The sequence below is a fragment of the Diadema setosum genome, chromosome 1, assembly GCF_964275005.1.
Source record: "Diadema setosum chromosome 1, eeDiaSeto1, whole genome shotgun sequence".
NCBI classification, from domain to species: domain Eukaryota; kingdom Metazoa; phylum Echinodermata; class Echinoidea; order Diadematoida; family Diadematidae; genus Diadema; species Diadema setosum.
The window spans coordinates 34,428,326-34,442,863 of NC_092685.1; the positions used below are offsets into that span (position 1 = coordinate 34,428,326).

The window sequence follows — 14,538 nt, forward strand, 5'->3', positions numbered from 1 at the left end:
GTGCAAGTGAGCATTCGTCAAGTCCCCTAGTGTGTGCTCAAGTGCACTAGTCCACATCATGTGAGTAAACACACTCCAAAAGAAAAAGTAAAGGTGCAAACATGCATTTTCAGCTTCAGCATAGATGCAAGTGTGTTGATAACACCAGTATTCATTAATGTATCGATTATATAATACCCTTTCGCAAATATCCGGGTTACGCTATGCAATGCAGAGGATATAAATGCATATGCTTGTGTGGGTGTATGAAAATATGTGGTGCATGTGCCAAAGTTTTTGCCAAAGGGAGGTGTACGCTGTGTGTGAGTGGGTTCAAGACTGTAACCATATCCGTTTTTATTTGTATTATATGAATGTTCAATGTCTGGCAGGTTTTAATATTATATCTGTGTTTTGGAGATTGAGTTGTAAACTGAATATGCAATTATGTCATCATATATATGTTCTGTAATGTCAGTTTTTTTTTTTCATGAGCAATTTTTTAAAACCATTAATAAATAAATAAATAAAAAATAACAATGTGTGATGACAGTTTCATCTTATTGGCAAAATATTAAATGACATGTTTGTCATAATGTGTTGAGTGTTCACTTTGATGAATGGCTACATTTTCTAAGAGAGCATGTACTTGGGGATTTGAGGACTTTTACTTGACTTTTTGCATTGAGTTATTTTCAAGGTACAGCTGTATGGAGAGAAAGTGTAATGTCTGTATCAAATAGTAAATTGTTAGCACTTTAACCTGGCCTTTACCCTCAACCTTTGACCCTAAGATTCCCAAGAGAATCGCTGTCAGGCAGAACATGCATAAATATTAGTTCAATGATGATACATGCACTTGTACCTTGAGCCACTTACAAGATATGGAGGAAGAAGTGAAATTTAGCCCTTTCACTTGACCTTTGACCTCTTTGGCCAAAAACATCCCAGAGAACCTCTATCTTACATGTTGTACTATGTTCCATGACGACACCTTGAACCATTTCCGAGATATGGAGAAAAAAGTTAAATTTTAACATTTTCACTTGACCATTGACCTTTGACCTCATGACCCAAAACTATCCAGAGAATTTTTATTGTATAGTACATGTATACACTAAGTTTCACGAAAATACCTTCAGGCATTGCATAGATACAGAGAAATAGTGAAATTTTGAGCATTTCACCGTGTCCATTGATCTCTGACCTTGAGCATCTGCACCCATGAGTTGATAGGCACAACTTCACCCCCTCATACATGTACATATACAGTACTCTCCACATAATCGGGTACTGCTTAATCGGGTAATCCGCTTAATTGACTTAAAAAGTGAAAAACAGCTCCCAATGCATGTTATATTTGCCGGATAATCGGGTAGGCATTCCGGATAAATGGGTATGAATTTTCCAGATTAACCCAATATATTTCCATAGTTCAGTCCTGCAGAAAGCCTTTAAAATTTGTGTAAATATAAATAATGAAGAAACTGTGAGGTGCTGAAAGTCAGTAGAGAGCTTAGGTTAACGGTTTAACACGATAACTTGCAGTGTATGACTGATTCGCCGTATGACTGGTACAAGTAGACGCATTTTTGCATGTCGTGTGATAACCCTTGCACCAGCACTACACACACTACTCAACACGTACACGCACAGTGACACACTAATCCCTATACATGTGCCTATAATGAGCTATGCCATGTTTCATTAGAATACTTCAGTTTTTTTAGTTATGTTGTCCAGAAAATTGATTATGGATGGATGGAAGGATGAACGGAAGGACGGATGGAAGGACGGACGGACTATCCGAAAACACAATGCCTCTGGTGACACTTTGAGGGAGAGGCATAAAATAACACGAGGGGTACCCCTATATCTGACATGAACAAATTTGAAACTGCACTCACAAACATACTTTCTAGCATTTAGTAGCACTAATCTAGCTTAATTTCTTCTAGTTTTAGGGAGGATTAATTCTTGACTTGGGGGCTTTGGGCCAATGGTGGGATAGGATCTCCATTTGTCCATGTAGGCACCATAATGGCACTCCCCTTCACCTCCAAGATTGAGATCCTATTACCCCACAAGAGGTTTAGAGGCTAAATCTTCTTTGCCGTCTACGTGAGGTGTTTAGATGATTACCTATTTCGAGGATGCTGAATCCATATCTGGATGATGCAACTCTTGCATCCTTGAGGGTTTTGCTTGGGATATTCAAGATGGCCATCAAAATGGCCACCAAAACCTGAAATTCCCAAGTATTTCCATCTGAATGGTGAAAAAAAGTGCAAACAACTGCTGGTTTTACCCTATTTTGAGGGTGCTGAATCCAAATCAGCATGATACAACTCTTGCATCCTTGTAGGTTGTGAGACACTCCAGATGGCTGCCAAAATGGCTGCCAGAAATAAACATTTCTATGTACCATTTCCATCTGAATGTTGAAAAATAGATAAAACATTTGCGAAACGCTGAGAGATGTGTCTCCGAAAGCCGAACTATGTAAATGTGTGCGACGCACTAGCCAACTGACGAATGTGATCCAATATAGGGTGTTTAAAATTCCATTTTCGATAGGAAAAACTAAGTCTTATGCCATGAAATTTAGTGTAGATCTAGAAAACATATCAAAGATTTTATATCTGCAAAAAAACGAAATCAACAAAAATATGGTCAAAATTTTTGTACCCCACCTAGGAGGGAATTTGGTCTTGCGACTTTTGCCTGAAACCATTGTCGCTGGTTTGTTTGTTTGTTTGATTTCTGTCATAAACATACATACAGACATAAAAGACATCATAAGGTACAAGGAAAATGATACATGCATAAAATGAAACATCCATACATAGCAAATGAATAGTATGACACATCATCGATATACGAAAAAGAATAGAATGTAGGATTAGACAAAGATAACAGCTGGATAGCCCATAATCAGCTGCACTTTTCTTGTGCTGCTGGTCTTCCATGGGAACCAGTTATAAAGAGGTAAGAAAGAAAAAAGAGTAGAAGGTTACATATAAAAAATACAAAATAACAATAGTCTCATGAAATATTGTTTTATATTGCAATATTGTACAAAATCTCAAGGACAATTGCACAATTGCATGTTAAAACTGACAGCCAGAAGAACCTAAAACTTAAAGCACTTGCTGAAAGTTGTGATTCCTTGTCTTAAGGCATTTAAAGTACTACCCTGAAGTCATAATTCAGTCTTGGTTTATATTATCTTGCCTGCTTTACCTCATAGTTGATCTTGTGTAGATCTTTTATGTTCAGATCCTCAGCTTTACTGTAGCCCCACAACTCTTTGCGCACTATCTCGTGGAGACCCTCAGCAAAGGCCTGTGAAAACAAATTAATCAAAATTTCTTGTTGGTAGACTGTCTAATCTTTCTCCCAGTCAAATATAATTTGAGAAAGCAGGAATAGTGCAATAAGGCAGTCTGTTGGAACAAGTTTCTCTGGACTGCCCAATTTTTCCTCAATATGACTGGTTCATCATAAATATTCACATTGAAAAAGAGGAAAAACAGGAATATAAAGGCTTGTGCTAAATCATTCGATTCATTGGGATTAGAAATAGAAATATAAAGACTGATGGAGAACATACAATCTTTTCCCTCATAAAATGTATTGCATACTACATGATGCACTGATGAGACTACATGAAAAAGTGAGCAAATGGCAAGGTTGAATTCCTGACAAAATTTGTGTTCTTATATTTTCCTCATGTACTAAGAATCGAGGAACATGAATCTTTAGCTTAAGATGGAAAAAAAAAATGCGTGCGTAACATTGTTCTTAACTCTTTATGTGCCATGGTGGAAACCCCCTGTGTGCCACGTTATTCTGAGACACGAAGGTAGTCATGCTTTGAGAAAGAATTCTGTTTTTCCAATTTGTATAACTTCTAAAAATTTCTGCTAAGCTGGACATGATAGTGAGCAAAGTTAAAGAGGAATGCCTAACTTTGCTTCTATATACAATGTATAACAATTCTATTTTCAATTTTTCTTTTGAATTACCAGTTGCTACATTACTGTAAAGGCATGACTTTTGCACATAAAATTGTGACATAAACTTATAACATACACGCAAATCTAGTTGGGAACACCGCTTGATACTTAATGATAGTAAATTACCACATAGAATGCAAGCCGTGTGTGAGAGGAACAAAAGCGCGAGAAACGCTTTGATTGTACCGCGGGAGATCAGCGATTTATCGATCGGTTTTGGCGGCTTTGTTTGTTGAGCAGAATATGCGAAGTTGGCACGCCGTCGACTGAGCCGGACGTGCGAACGTGGCACATAAAGAGTTAACATGTTAATATCTCTGAAAAAACCCCCCAAACAAACATGAATAACAGTGTATTAACCACACTGATAGGGCTACCCTGGGAAAAAACACTTACCAAACTTGTAATAAATAAATGGGCGAATGATGCCGACCCCTCGTGGTTGGCCCGAGGTGACTAGCAATAGTTAGCAAACTGTATCAACCAGGCATACTGTGCCATATGCTTGAATGAATGAATAGATATTACATCACATGTACAGTGAAGTGTGTTATCACATTTGTTCTTTATTGTTGGTCCTCATGATCACAGGTACCCTAAGGTTTCAAGATTTGATTTCACAAGGAATGTGGCATGAATTGTTTCCTGAAATAAATATGAGCCGCGACGTGAGAAAAAGCCCTTAGAGTGTATCTTTGCCCTGATATTTATTGATGATATTTTATGAAAGAGGGTATATGCAAACCAATAAAACCACCCTTTTGAAATAAAAACCTTCTATAGAGCCCTTAAATGTCTTTTATACTCGACCTGTCAATCACAATGTACATGTACCAACGATCACAATAATGATACTGCCGCGGTATCGCGATTCCGATCATCCAAACGATATATCGGACAGAGCCGCGATTATCGCGGCAGGGGACAAAACTGCACACCCACGGATTCTGCAGCAGCTGGGTTGCCCAGCACACGGCAATGCGGGGCATAGCCAGTGATTGGCCTGATTTGGCCGGTGCGGCCCGGGCGCGCCTGCGGGAAGGTTGCTTGAGCACAGGATTCTCTAGCTCTTTTTGTTTTTTATGCAGCGCCGCAGCGGTTTCAACATGCTTGATTTTATGCTTTCATGCCTCGTGTCTATTTAATAGAGATCATAGCCCACCTTTTTTAAATATTTTTATCTAATGCTTTTCTACGGTGAACTTTGTTTTGCCCATTCAATCAAGAGCTCTTGCTTGAGCATGCTTATCACGCATATCATGCATATCTCAGCATACAATAATTTAGTAGCTTGTTCATAGAACGCTTTGTTATTCAAAATTATGTCATGCATGGAATACTAGTACGTTAAAATTCGTCGGTCATGAATATATTGCATATACTCCATACTTCTGTGATTTTGATGATTATAGGGCTAGGGGGAGGGAGAAACATGAAACGATTTAATTTTTGTTATCATTACTGATGCAGAATTTATGCAGGGGTACGTTACCAAGAGAGTGGGGGAGACCGGCAATGGCAGTGGAATGGGAGGGGGTAGGATGGGGCAGTGAGTGGACTCATAAGTGTATGGGCTCAATTTTTTAGGGGGGGGGGGGGGGCTGAAGGTTTTTGCCTGAATACCAATTTACCGTAACATACTGTTTTCCTGGCCGCATTTCGTTCTTCAGCGCCGCGCTGGAAAGCTGATGACTGATGAGCGGGGGGGGGGGGGGGGGGGTCGCAAAAAAAAAAATCACAACAAATTGGGATAGGTCCAGGGTATACCCTCACCATCGAAGCCACCAGCTGACAAGCAAAAAAAAAAAACTAGATATATCGCTACGGCGACTGATATGCCTCCGCCATAATGCATGGTTCTGCTAATAGGTCTATAGTACAATGTCTTGACAATGTGTGATGACAGTTTCACACAATTGGCAAAATATTAAAATGACAGGTTTGCCACAAATGTGCTGAATGTTCACTTTCCTAGAACTAGGTTCAATTGGATGAATGATTAAAATGTCAGAGTGCAGGTACAGTATTCATCGCATAATCGGGCATCTGATAATCGGGAACCTCGCTTAAATGACATACGCTTCCCAGAAACATTTCCAATGCACGTTATTTTCACTGGATAATCGGGCGGGGACCTCTGATAAACGGGACAATTTTTCTTCAAGCGATCTTTGATTTTGTTGATATTTTACACAAAAAATCTACCAAAATACCACAACAATATTTCAAAGATTCCCTATCAGTTGCCGTTTACATCAAACTTACAAAGCAGGCTTCGGACTGGACAGGTGTGTTTTGACCTCCGTCCATCCAGTTCACGTACATTTCAGCTCGCTGCCCGCCTTCGCTTTTCTGTACATGACGTGTATATATGGCGAGCTAGATCGCTACAACACATGTACAGTGCAGTGATCGCGGCAAGTAAACAATCAAACCGTGATGATTGAATGATTGAAGGACTTTTCATTGACGTTCCCACATCAGTTCTGGGTAATCATTTCCCATGGTTGTGGATATGTATTTATACAGAACGCCCTACATGTCCAAGAATTCTCTGAATGTTTAAGAAAGTGCTAGCTTTTAATCCACATATTTTGTGTTCGAAGAGAGGTGACAGAAGAAGAACCCGGTTGCGATTACTCTACATCATTGCGAGAATGCAGGGAGAGCTAGAGGGTCGCGCCGAGGGGTAGCGTGGTTGTGTATTCATGTACATGTACAGTACGTCAGTATGCATGTGTGTGTGTGTGTGTGTGTGTGTGCACTACATGTACATGTCGTATGCCGTTAGTGTATGGTGAGTGCTTATCGCGAAATCGGGCACCCCGCTTAAAGGGGCCGTGTTTGCTACTCCCAACCTGTCCCGATTATGCGATGAATACTGTATTTGGGGAACTGATGATTTTTACTTGACTTTTGACCCTTTTATAAGTTTATGCATTGAGTAATTTTCAAGGTATTGAGAAAAAGTATAATTTCAGTATCAAATGGGAAAATAGCATTATCTAAACCTGGCCTTTGACCTTTGACCTCACAGTTCCAAAGAGAATCACTGTTAGGTTGAACATGCATAAATATGTAAGTTTCATGATGATACCTTGAGTTACTTTTGAGATATGGAGGAAAAAGTGCAATTCTGCACTTTCACTTGACCTTTTGACCTTTGACCTTTTGGCAAGAAACTTCCCACAGAATATATATTGGGTAATACATGCATACATCAAGTTAAAAAAAAAAACAAACCTTCAGGCATTGCATAAATATAAGGAAAGTAGTGATATTTTGAGGAGTTGACCTTAACCTTTGACCCCCTGACCTTTGAACCATGACCCCCAACTTCCCTAGATAATCACTGCCCATTGGAACAAGCATATATACTAAGTTCCATGAAGATACCTTGAACCATTTGCGAGATATGGAGAAAAACATGAATTTTCAACCTTTTTTTTTCCCACAAAATAACCTGTGACCTTTGACCTTTGACCTGACCCCATGACCCTAAAATCCAAACAAAGTATCATCCCCCCAGGATATACCCTCATACCAAGTTTGATGCAAAACCACCTCACGGTTCTCGAGATATCGACGAAAACAAAACGGGACGGACGTACGGACGACCCGAAAACATAATGCCTCTGGCCACTTCGTTGGCGGAGGCATAAAAATTCATGGCGCTTGCCCGCATACCAGCCGACTTGCCCGAATATCAGTGCTTGGCCAATGCGGGGGGGGGGGGGGGGGGGGGGCTGCAGCCCCCTGCTCGTACGCTTATGAGTGGACTACTGCCTTTTTGAGGCTTTTTTTTTTTTTTTATTGCCTGTCCGACAGTAGGACTTGCTATATCCGAGCTCATTATATCGGGCTTTCCCTGCACCTACGCAACAGTATGTCACATCATGAAGTGAAAATTATCATTTTTAGTTATTAGCTGAAAATCATTTTAATAATATAATGAGCCTGAAACTGAGGCTCTCACTGATAGTGTAACGACATTGACGTTTACGGTAGAGAAATATTATTATTATTAATGATCTAGATCTACAGTACCTATTTGACTTCAGTTTTCTTTCTCCTTTCCTTCCCTTTCGGTACGTGGACATCAAAACGTAGGCCGTCAGAAGTGCTGCTCATCTCAAGCAAACAGTCTCGAAGTCCTCGTGACTTGTAATGCATCCAATCTCCATGTCTTCGTCCAAGAGCTCAGCAACTTGGCACATTTGGTGGCAACATACTTGCTCTTGCTCTGAGGGCATTGATGGACAGTTTCCGCACTCGCAGTCCCGCGGCTTCTGCATCTGCTGGGTGGATGGCTCATTACTGGACATGTCATGTGCTGCAGACCCTGCTGCCGACAAACGTTTCTCGAGTTCAAGCAATTCTTCCTCGGTGCACTCTGGCTCAAAACAGTAACCATTGAGGCCTGCGTTATCATGTGGATCCATGATAGTGTAACTCACTGGCGCTGGTGAAGTGGAAAATGCAAGAATCGGAGATGAATCGCACAAAAACGAAAAGGGCATAGAAAGCGACTCGACTACTGTATTGCGCTGCATTGGTACTTAGCATGATGATATCGATGTAGACGTACACGTACGTACGTACATATACCATATGCGGACACAATATTCCATGTCCGGCCAGTACACGAAAGCTCTACGTACGTGTGTTCGAGTATCCATATTACTTGTGTGTACTAAACGCTGATCACGTACGTATGGAGACAACCATGTATCCAGGCACGCTAACATATATGGTGTATTCTGCGTGCATGCATGCTAGGTGGATGGCTCATTACTGGACATGTCATGTGCTGCAGACCCCGCTGCCGACAAACGTTTCTCAAGATCAAGCAATTCTTCCTGGCTCAAAACTGCTGCAGGTGGGAGGAAATCGCAAGGTAAGAAGTGCTCCTAGCAGATACGCGTCGAAGCCCTCGTTAGAAATTCTTCTTGGTGTTGAATTGTGGTTGTGGGTAGGCCTGTGGCAGTGAAAGCGTTGCGAATCTTCTCTACCCATTGATGGTGCAAATATGGGAACCTTTCCCGATCCGGAATTCTAAAGAGTGAAAAACGATGGATACGAATTCCTGCATAGTGGTGCAATGCACCGTGCTAGCATGATGACTCTCAGCAAAAACGCGAAGTACGTGTCAAATGCAAAGAAATTTAGCAGCTGGAAAAATATTATACGGCACTCGGTTCAGCTAACGTTAGTATATAACCAGGCTGCATGATATGCATAGGCCTATATAAATGCACGTAAATACAACACAGCGCCCAGCAGCGCAGTGCAGCTAGCTCTTGTAGAAAGCCACATCCGGGGACTCCTGCGAATGGCAGGTTGTGCGATCACGATATACATATTCAATAAAATCGCAGTGGTTCCTTGAACGCATGAGAACGCACACGCACACAGTGAGGGGCCTCACGGAACCACAGCGATTCCGTAACACCGTTTTTCAAACTTTTTGAATCAAATTCGACGAATTTAGAGTATTGTTGTGGAGCGAAGAGAACTGTTACAGAGGTATTCTTATGTGTACTTTCCGTTCTCAAAATTAATTTTTTGACCAAAGATACTCTTTAAGCCATACCAAAATTGAGTTTTCACCGCCACATCATAGAATGAATTCTGATGTACTGTATTTTATAGATATGCAAACTGTTTTCTGAAATTCCACTCATAAGTGCCCCAAATATAAAAAAACCCCAAAAACATATTTTGCCCAAATATTGTCAATCGTTGATATGTTTATGCATGCGCGTGAGTTGTGGATGGGGGAACACTGTGCCCCTTGAACAGCTCATAGTCCCAGAGTTTTGGTCCGTTAATGACCAAAGTTGGTGTATTTCCCCGAAGTCTTATTACGGATGATATAATGTAATAATTAAGTATTCTATGAAATCACTGTTGCCATGAAAACCATAAAATAAAAGTTGTATTTCAAATTTTGAATGAATTTGGGCTCAGTATAAACCATGCATTAGATAAATATGTTGTGGAATATGGCAACTGAATGTATCTGATTTTAATAGAGGTGTGTGTGTGTGTGTGTGTGTGTGTGTACTTGTGTGTATGTACATTGCATGTTTATTTGTCTGTCTGTTTGATTGTAATAGGCCTATGTGTGTGGTGAGGAAGGAAGAGGATAAGGGGCCATGTTGTTTGTTTTGCATGTCAAATATAGACAACAGTCATGTAAATAATGTTTGTATGCATTATATTGTACTATGTGAGATATTAAACGTGAATAATAGTTCATGAGATGCAAATATACAATGTAGTTTAGGCGTAACAGATTTAATATCACGAGCGTTCGCCCGCGTCCGGCATGCCTTCTTATCTGTTAAGTAGCCAGCTTGGCTCGAGCTTGGCATGCGCCCATGCCGTCCGCGTTCGGGAACGCCAGCTTAAAAGTCTTTTGTTTAGTGCCTTTGTTTCGAACACAATAGCGTCAACTTCACTGCACCCAATTGACCACGAAGCCATCGCTCCATGTAGCCAGCGTTCGGGAACGCCCGGATTAAGTCTTCCCTTTGTCTTGTGCTGAACACTTATACACAGTTGATTTCATGGAAGCTTAAAAAACGGACAAATTAGCAAACAAATGAAACCACCAAAGGCATCGCACTATTACGCGTTAGTAACGCTGTGATTACCTTAATTTGCGTCGACGAGAGGCGTAATCAAAAAGTATATCCGAGAGAGTATTTATTCCCCTTACATGAGCGTGAGACCACTCTTGTAAGCAGCTTCTCAGGTGAAGCAAAATGTGTGTAATGAAGTGACAAGTGTATTAAGAAAAACATTCACAATAGCTAGGTAGATTGACGGAAACTTGACACCCATGGCAATGCCAGCCAGGCAATAGGCTGGTGGAAATTTCCAGGAACTTCAAAGCAGGTTTGCCGCCGCCAGGCAAAACCGCAGGGTAAAGGAATTTGCGTACGCGCTGAATGGGTCGTAAACATCGTGTCAATTGCATGGGGCCTGGAAACAGGGGCTATGTATAGTAACCCTGTGCTGTATAATACGAGCATGCTGATGGAGACACGTGCTGGAGTTGTCGAGAGCTAGCTGATGAGAGCTGCCTGCCTGAAACCAGGGAGGTGCATACACATCTGGCTCTGCTGAAACTATGGAGCTATAGTACAGTAAAGTCGACACGATAAAAAAGTCCCGATTTTTGCCTTTGTTATTCCTTGAAAATTTCTTCGTCTTAGTCGACATTTAGAAGTCGACAACTCGCGTAAGTCGACCTGATTTTTTAGTGCCAACTGAGCTGAAATACGTGTTTATTCCCTCGTCTAAGTCGACATATTTTTTTTTCGCTCAAAATCTTATCGCCATTCTCTGAAAAAGAATTGTTTTCCCGCGAGTCGGTAATTCGCTAGTGTACGGCGTGGTAGCCTTCGCGCCATGCGTCCATTGTCTTGTACGCCAGAAATGAAAGGGCATACATTCATTTACATTCTTTGGAGAATTACATGTAGTTGCCTACCCAAAGCAGTTCACTTTCCCCCTTTTCTCCTGCTCGTTATTCTCAAAACGCACAAACTGTGTACACATAAAGGTCCTAGTAGAAAATCATTATCAGAACATGATACACGTGTAGGTGTTTCTGTTTAACCGAATATTCTAACGTTAATTATTCCGAAGTGTTAATAGAAACCTGGGCCCGTTTTTAGAAAAGTAATCAAATGCAACTACATGTAATTAAATGCAACTGAAAATTAAATGCAGGTGTATCAAATCACGAGTAACTTTGCACATAAACGCAAGTGCGTTGCTGAAAAGGCTTGCGTTTGATAATCATATGAAACTAGAAAATAGTTGTACAAACCTGAAACTCAATTGCGTTGAAACGCAACTCTTAAAGTCAAATGAATCAAATCACGCGCAACGCTGTATTCAAACGCAAGAGCGTTGCAGGGAAGACTTGTGGTTTTCGTAAGAAACTAGAAACTGTGGTTAAAAGCATCTCTTAACATCTACGGAGGTGCGTTATTGTTGAAAAGTCTTGCATTATTTTGTGTGGTTTTTTTCGTACGCAAAATTAAAAATTAAACGCAGCTCTGAAAATCAATAATGCAATTGCAAGTCCTTGTGATCACGCGGAACGTTGAATAGACTTGCGTTTGATAATCGTACGAAACTTGAAAATTGTAGGGAACTTCTTTAAAACTCAGTTGCGTTTCAACGCGATTCTATAAATCAAATGCAAGTCCATCAAATCACACGCGACGCTGTATTTAAACGCAAGAGCATTGCCGAGAAGACATGCAGTTTTTGTACGAAATTATAAGAAACTGCGTTTAAACGCATCTCTAAACATCTACGGAAGTGAGTTATTGTTGAAAAGACCTGTATTATTTTTTACTTCGTACGCAAAATTAAAAATTAAACGCAACCCCAAAAATCAAATGCAAGTCCATCAAATCACACGGAACGCTGAAAAGACTTGCGTTTGATAATCATCCGACACTAGAAAATTGTAAGAAATAAACGCAATTCTAAAAGTCAAATGCAAGTCCATCAAATCACAAGCAACGCTGTATTTAAAACGGAAGAGCGTTGCAGAAAAGACTTGCGGTTTCTGTAAGAAACTAGAAACTGCGTTTAAACGCATAAAAATCTATACCGAAGCGTGCTATTGTTGAAAAGACTTTAAGAATCATATTTTTTCATTTCGTAACGGAACTTTCGCCGTGACCGAACTTAGTCTGCACTAGCAGGGGAAAGACATCGCAACATTTACACGTTTCAAACTACCGAAACGCATCGTGCTTCACGTAATGTCAGTGAAAAAATAGTAGCAAATTATTGTTACTGCAGTTCGCTATTCCGAAGGTTTAAATCTCAGTCCAAAGTTAAATAAGTCCGACGATGGAAAGATATTCATCTTTATGAAGGTTAGTAATCCGAAAGATGTCGTTTCCGAATTAACAAATTTTTCTTCTTCTTTTTATTTCAGACTGGCCCGCGCCGTACAGAGCGGTAATGTTGCGAATCGGAGCGCGAGAACAATTCATTTTCAGAGTATGGCAATAGAAATTTAAACAAAACAAAATCACATGGCGACTTAGGGAAGGAAAATCACACATCCTATTTCAACTCAGTCGGCACTGAAAATTATCTCGACAGAATCATAAGAAATCACACGCATATCTTCACAGCAACGCACTTGCATTTAAATCGCAAAGTTGCATGCACTTTGGGGAATATGCGTTTGTTTTTTCAAATCAAATTTAAAACGTACAGTGTCTAGAAACGGGTCCAGGTTTCGGATCCCGCTCTTTCAAAATCTCTCAAGAGATTTGGGTTTTGTGCAATGCCGTTACTAATCCGCGTGTGCTTGTTTCGCAATAAAACTCGAATGAAGATGTACACAGCGATAGAGGCTCAGCTCAGTAGATACCTGCCTCCAGTGACAATATTCATGTATACAACAAAAGAGTTTGTGAGCCCATTAGCGCAATGTCTATTCATGACTATGTGTAGCTGGTGCCCGATCGATACTTTCATTGTTTGATGGCACATGACTAGTTGACCATGGAAAGGGGATACATGTATAGGCCTACAGCTTGACTGCTTCCGCACAGGAGGAATACCAACCTGTCCATTCTCAAGTCGACCTGCAAAGAGAATCTCGCTTTTGAGCATTTCAGGCTCTTGGAGATGTGGAATTGGGTTGTGTAAAGCTAAAAGCCGCGTTTACACCATGTTCCCGGCAACCACGGCAGTCACATTTCAGGCCATCAAGGACAAAACGGGACGGACGTGAAACAACGCTGTGAGACGAGATAGGCAAATGTGACAGGCCGTGATTGCCGTGATTGATATTCGTTGATGTGACAAATAAATACGATTCATTAATCCGAAACCGCACGAATTTTGTGATTCTAAAGGTGCATTTATCGGGATATGAAATTAATTACGTTACTCTGAAAACGAATAACACAACTTGTTCCTTTTAATTTCTGGGATTAACAAAACATCAGAAAGCAAAGCTTATTTAATTTTCGGATTTTTAGTCTGACATTGGGGGTTAGTAGTTCGGAAAATAAGTATTGAAAATCTTTGAGGCAAGAAAATACGTTGAATTCTTATTATGGCATCGTTATTTCCTTTGCCTTATGTTCATTATTCCGAAAGAAGAATAAGGTTCGTAAATCCGATGGTTCTTTTTGCAGAACCCGCAAAACACGCAAATTTGATATGCCTTAACTAATAAATTTGTTAATCCAAAATTGTATTAGGGCTCGTTAATACCATTTGTGGCATTATTCCGAAGGTTCGTAAATGTGAGAATGAATTACGTGCATGGTACGAAACTTATATCATTTTTGGCTAAAAGGAAATTAAAAACGCCGAATCTTTTCCTGTGACGGGAATATGGGTTTATTTCTGAACGTGACATCGTTTACTTCTTTGCACGATATTCATCATTCCGGAAAAAAAAAAATATTCAGATGGTTCATTCATCCGAAAATGGAAAAAAGGTGGGTCGTTTATCTGTAAAGGAATTATCATATTCGTG

At 40.3% G+C, this 14,538-nt stretch overlaps 1 protein-coding gene across 1 annotated transcript in view; it reads right to left on the reverse strand.

Moving 5' to 3' along the window:
• LOC140235702 (methionine synthase-like) overlaps positions 1-14,538 on the reverse strand; it is a 304,954-nt gene that overhangs the window by 62,035 nt on the left and 228,381 nt on the right. Inside the window, exon 24 of the mRNA XM_072315720.1 lies at positions 3,223-3,324. Coding sequence (XP_072171821.1) covers positions 3,223-3,324 — 102 coding nt within the window. The remainder of the gene's footprint in view (positions 1-3,222; positions 3,325-14,538) is intronic.